The sequence below is a fragment of the Rattus norvegicus genome, chromosome 3 (assembly GCF_021556685.1).
Source record: "Rattus norvegicus strain SHRSP/BbbUtx chromosome 3, alternate assembly SHRSP_T2T, whole genome shotgun sequence".
NCBI lineage: Eukaryota > Metazoa > Chordata > Mammalia > Rodentia > Muridae > Rattus > Rattus norvegicus.
The window spans coordinates 136114049-136120099 of NC_141536.1; the positions used below are offsets into that span (position 1 = coordinate 136114049).

Sequence of the window (6051 nt, forward strand, 5' to 3'; positions counted from 1 at the left end):
TTAAAGGAAGTTTGCTTAGGTGGTTTTATTTGTTTTCAGTAGCTCTTTATGAGCAGAATATACTGTGTAAAAAGTTTTTTTTTTTTTTTTTTTTTTTTTTTGGTTCTTTTTTCCGGAGCTGGGGACCGAACCCAGGGCCTTGCGCTTCCTAGGCAAGCGCTCTACCACTGAGCTAAATCCCCAACCCCCGTAAAAAGTTTTTAAAATAAAAATAAACAAAAAATATTAAGGGTCATTGAAGCAAATTTTATGAACATTTTAGCTGGATTAATATGTACTTATATAATAAAGCTCCTGTTTTCTGGCTTTTCTTGATGCAGACAAAAACAACTCAGACAGAGCCAAAGGATCATTTTTTAAATTTTTTAATTGAGCAAGAGCAAGGTATGACAGGTACTGCAAGGAGAAGAGAACCAGGGGACAGCTGTTCTGACGTGCAGAACCTGCCTGCAGCAGCTTCTTTACTGTCTCCTGGTGGGAACACCCCGGAGATGCCCTCCAGAGCTGGAGCACCCTTCTCAGGGATAAAACACTACAGGGTAGGGGAACAAGTAAGGGACCATTGGCATGGTCCTATGAGACTCAGCTCTTAGGCATTTTTGCAGCTGGATTTTGTCAGGGTGTGTGTGCCTTTCCAGGGCACGCTGTAGATCTGGAAGGAGCAGAGTGCCTTCTGCAAAAGGGAACAAAGAAGAACAATCAGCGAGATGCTATAGCTAAGACAAGTACCTATGCCAGGACAGTGGGACAGGTGTACGCAATGACGAAAACGAAACACCTTCCCCCTTCTGAGTCCCAGGTGTGTTCATGTCTATTACTGGATGGCATGTGTCCCCTTTCCTGGCTCCACAAGACCATAGTCTTCACCCCCAGCACAGCTTGTGAAGGTGTCGGAGCCCTAGAGATCAAAGCAGTGGAAAAGGCTCAGAGCCCATGAGCCCTCTACCTAAGTAGTAAGAGGGGCACCAGGAAAGAAGCACAGGCATGGGACACACCTCTAAAAGTGGCAAGGTAGAGGGAAGGGTGATAAGGGAAATGGAGCTATCACCACAACCATGGTGTCACAGGAATCAGTTACACCACAGAAAGCCTGCAGTCAAGGCAGAAGAGACATGGAAGATGTCAACCATTAAATAGGTTCTGTTCCCTTTCATGTGGTCTCGGCAGGTGGCCCCAGTTAGGATTAAACAGAGCCTTTCTCCCCAGCAAGAGTACTTGTAGTTGCCTCTAGTTCAGTAGGGATAACTGTACATCAATACCCCAATTCCCAGGATAAATTCATTTGGCAATTAAATTAATCATGTGTACATAAACCCTTCCCCTACATGGGCACACACATTGCATTGGCATGAACATACATGTGCCCAACATTCACCTGTATCCATTCATGAACCACCATTCCCTACTCATGCACTTCCCCCACACAATGTAATACTTATCAAAACCGTTGCCCGTATGATTGCCCTTAGGACAATAACAAGTACATACCCTCATCAGATGGGGCTGGTCGTGGAAAGGACAGTTAGTCAAATTTGTCTGGGACTTGGTACATGTAGTTCGGCCCATCTCCACATCCAAATAATAGTTTATTCCAGCCACAAGCTACAGTGAAAAAGAGTAGGATTCAACAGTCCAGTCAAATCATTTACACACAGCTAGCTGCCTTCCATCGCAGACCTGAAGTGTTTACCTAGGACTTATGCCTGGATTCACAAGCAGCCAGAAATCTCACCCACAGAGAATACAAGCCAAATCTTCCAGACACGTGGCCTCAGGCTGTTAGTAATTCTTTTATTTTGAGCAACTCTGACAAGGGTATCACATGTAGTTGAGTAAGAGGAGAAACAGAGCACAAAAGGCAAAAGCTCAGACTGACAAACCTTTCAGAGAGTCAGAAAGGAAAGCATCAGGGGAAAGACAGCCAGGGCGTTCTAGGAGCCTCGGATTGTTCTGAGCATAAGCAAAGGCTTTGGGGGCAGCACGGGATTAACTCAGTCCTGCTGACTGTCATTCCTCAGGCTTAGACACTGCCACTGGAGGAGAGCCAGACCTTCTCCATTTATTGTGCAACCTGGAGAGAACACATTTATTTACCCAAGACTCCCTCCTTCCAGGGACAAGAGGACATGGGATGCTTCACACACAGGGATGTTTCAAGTCAGAGGAAAGACAGCCCTTAAATGTCTTGTCCTTCAGTAAGATTCTCCAGAATTTCCTCAAGCATATCATTCACCTGTAGGTCTTCCACTTGCAATTTAAGAATAGCACTTGTCCCTCTCCCCAGAATGGGGCATGCTAGACCAACTTGTCAGAAATGTAAGGACAGACTGCAGACTGAGGGACCTAGGTGGGAGGTATGGGCAGGGCTCTGTGTATTGCCCTGTGGGACCAGAAACATAGCTCTTGATTTGGGGAATGTCCTGATTTTCCTACCAGTCAAACGAGACCCACAGACCCAATAACCTATAACTCCCTACACTTTGCTCCATCTGTTGCCACAATTAAGAGGTGCACTGGCCATTGAGGTCCAAGGCAGCTGGGAAGTAGATGACTTTTCTGAAGGTTGATCACAGCAGCAGCAGAAATAGAGCAGGATTTAACTTCTTTGTATTTTTAAGGGAAGGTAGAAATGAATTTTATCCACTGGGATACAACCCTTTGTGGTCTAAAATCTGGCCCTCTCTTGGGTCAACTTTGAGACCTATGAGCTCTGGCTGCTAGTTCCTCTGTCAGAGTCTAGATCTAAGGTAGTCTCCTTCTACTCAGTGGGAGGAGGGTGATTTGTGCTTATCTTGGGGGCAATTAGCAAAGCCCCTGAGGCTGCTCCCAAGGACTTTCCAGGGTCACAACTAGCGGGAAGCTAGACAGAACCTCAGAGAAGACTCAAGAGGGGACCTGCTTGGTGACCTGCACCAACATTAGAGTCAAGAGACTCAGTGCCAGTCTACAATCACGTGTCTCTTAAGGATAGGGGCCCCTTCTGAGAAATGTGCCCTGGGGACACTGTGGAGAATCAAAAAGCACAGGTAGAAGCCAATATGGCTGCAGTATCCATCACAGGGTCATTTACCTTTGAGGACCACCCTGTCACAAACCGAGTCATGACTAAAAGGAACCTCAGCAAGTGGCAGAGGACTGATCACCACAGCTGTCTGGACCATTCCACATTGCTAAGAACAGCAAGGCAGCGCAGGCAGTGCTCAGAAAAAACATAACAAAACAAAACAACCAGGCTGCCAGACCGCATAGAAATAGCTCTTGCTAGGAGAGTCCACAATGGTGACCAGCAAACTAAGTGAGGCTTTGAGTTTAGGAACTGAGTATCTGTGGATTCCCAATTTTCCAAATGGAATCTTTGGTATGTAGAGAATGCCCTTGTTTTCGGGAAGTGTTTACTCTGAAAGTATTCACAAGAATGAGTGACTCTAAACACCCACCCAGGTACATATGCTCCTGAGTAGAGCAAAGAGGTGGGAACAAACAGGGCCAAGTATTTACTGGAAGGATGGGACGAAATCTGCCTGTCTGTCAGAAAGTTTCAAGTAGGGCGCTTATTCAATGAGAATTATTTATCCTTCTCCCAGGTCATTAGCAGTTGACATTGACCCCAGGTGGATAATGGTGGCGAACTGAACCCAGGCAGCCTCTGACCTACATCTTTTAGTACCCCGCTCGCTCAGTGGTCTTTTGGAAATAGAGCTAGGAGGACAGGTACCCACACGTTGTGCTCTTCTGGGTTCCAATATAAACAAAAGAGGAATGACCTAGTTAACACATTGAGGAGGGCTGAGAAGAAGGGAAGGACCACGCTCCCAAGAGAAGCAAAGCAGTTGACTAAGTCCCTGCAGTTGCAAACCGCGCCCTAGCCAGGGGAGCCTGGGTGGAAGCGGTTTGGAGACTTCTGGAGAGCAGGGAACAGCGGGGACACGTACCTGCTTACGAGCTCTCACCACCTGTATGGCGCGGCTGTGGTACGCATCGTTGCTGCCCTTGTTGTACTCGCTTACGGCGAAGTCCAACGCTCGCTGCACGCCCTCCTCGCTGGCATCTGCCTCCTGCGGAGCTCCCAACAATCGCGGGGGTGGCCTGGAGGTTCCGGCCCAGGCCACGGCCAGGACGGCCAGCAGTAGCATCAAGGAGCGCAGCGGGCTGGCCATGGTTCCGCAGGACAGAGTCGGTGCAGAGGAGAGGACAGCGCGGCTTTTACCCAATTGTGAGAGATAGAGACCAGCCCTCCTCTCTTGGCTCCTCCTTTTCCGGCGGCCACCCTCCCTTTTCCGTCTGCCCTCTAGCCCTACTCCTGGCCCCGCCTCCTCCTCCGAACTGCCCCGCCCTCTGTCTTCTGTCAGCTTCTAGTCTGCTTTTGCCCAAGTCAGATAGCTCCCATTACCACTCCCTCGCCCATCTCCCGCTGAGCCTCCCCCCTTCCTGGCTTTTCCTTCCTTCTTCACTTTTAGCTTTCTGTTCTTCCCAGTTCCTTTTCTTCAGGGCGTTCTTCCACAGCTTCCCCTTTCACTCTTCAGTTCCCTGTTTCTTGCAGTCTGGTTTCAACAGAGAAGTCATTGCTCTCCGGACCCTAAAATGTCCATGACATCCGAACTCTGTTTCTCCAGAAAGGAAAAGGGCAGCCAGTCTTTGATTTCCCAGATCTTCAGAGTTCAGCTTTGATCACTTGATAGAGAGCAGGATCACTCTGAGCAGGGCTGTTATTTCAGTTTCCTGCAGGCCTGGTCCTAAGATACTTATTAAAGGAAAATGAATTGATCTTGGGGAGCGGGGAGGTGTGTGGCATTCTGTGTAACTACTCCTTATCCTTAAAGAAACCATCCTAGGCTTCTTTCTGAACCAGCCCACCGTAGGCACTGGAGACACCACAGGTGGCCAAGCCCTGAATGGATATTACAATAGGCTGCCCAGTATAATGATGTAAGGCGAACCCATGTGTTTTTTAATGCTTTCTAATAGGTTTAAAACTACAATATGAGGCTGGGTGTGGTGGCTCATGGCTTGAATTCCAGCACTTGGGAGGCAGAAACAGGTAGATCTGTGTTAGTTCAAGCCCGGCTTGGTCTACATCTGGAGTTCCATGCCAGCAAGGGCTACACAGTGAGACCCTGTTCAGGGAAGGGAGGAGGGAAGGGGTGGGTGGTTGGGTGGGAGAACACCCTCATACAAGACGGGGGAGGAGGGATGGTATCGTGGGTTTACGGACAGGAAACCGGGAATGGGGGTCACATTTGAAATGTAAATAAAATCATCCAATAAAATAAAGAAATAAAAAGGCACTTGACACCAAAACAAACAAACAAACAAACAAACCAGTTACACCAAAATCCAAGCATTGAATACTTTAATAAGTTTTATTTAACCTATTGTAGTAGCTATTCCTGGTTGTCAACTTGACTATCCTTGATCCTCTAGGAAAATTTTTGCTTCTTGTCCCCACAACTCTAGGTTCTGCTGGCCTAGAAGTTTTGGTTCTAGAGCGGGGAGTGCTCCTACCAGGAGCCACAACAAACATTCCATTGAACTGGAAGCTCAGACTCCCCCCTGGTCATTTCTTAGCCAACAGGCTAAGAAAGGAATAGCAGTGTTAGGAGGGGTGATAAATCTGGATTACCATGGGGAAATTGGATTGCCTCTCCACAATGGAGGTGAGAAGGATTATTTCTGGAGTGAAGGAGATCCCTTAGGCCATCTCTTGGTACTACCATGTCCTATGATTAAAGTCAATGGGAAACTGCAACAGGCTAATCCAAGCAGGATGGCAAAGGATGCAGACCCATCAGGAATGAAGGTATGGGCCACTCCTCCAGGAAAAGAGCCAAGTCCTGCTGAGGTGCTTACAGAGAGTGGAGGAGATACAGAATGTGTAGTAGAGGAAGGGAGTTATAAATACCAGCTAAGGCCACATAACCGGTTGCAGAAATGAGGATTATAAAGTAATATGAATGCTTCTTCTGTTTTATTTTATTAAGAACACATTTGTCTTTCCCCCAATTTCTTTAACATCAAGTTTTGATACTAAAAGAATGTTCTCAAGGGACATTG

General features: G+C 47.4%; 1 protein-coding gene across 1 annotated transcript; it reads right to left on the reverse strand.

The window, feature by feature from the left end:
- Positions 1-352: 352 nt before the first annotated feature.
- Cst3 (cystatin C) lies at positions 353-4226 on the reverse strand. The gene is made up of 3 exons (NM_012837.1): positions 3933-4226; positions 1489-1602; positions 353-673 (listed from the first exon to the last, which is right to left on the reverse strand). Exons 1-3 carry the CDS (start codon positions 4155-4157, stop codon positions 590-592), a joined length of 423 nt encoding a protein of 140 aa, NP_036969.1. The 5' UTR covers positions 4158-4226; the 3' UTR covers positions 353-589.
- Positions 4227-6051: the final 1825 nt, after the last annotated feature.

Coding starts and splice junctions, on each gene's coding strand:
- Cst3 (NM_012837.1), bottom strand. CDS start 4,157: ATGGCCAGCCCGCTGCGCTCCTTGATGCTACTGCTGGCCGTCCTGGCC. Junction 1,603..3,932: donor TGGTGAGAGCTCGTAAGCAG/GTACGTGTCCCC, acceptor TTTTCACTGTAG/CTTGTGGCTGGAATAAACTA. Junction 674..1,488: donor ACCAGCCCCATCTGATGAGG/GTATGTACTTGT, acceptor TCCCTTTTGCAG/AAGGCACTCTGCTCCTTCCA.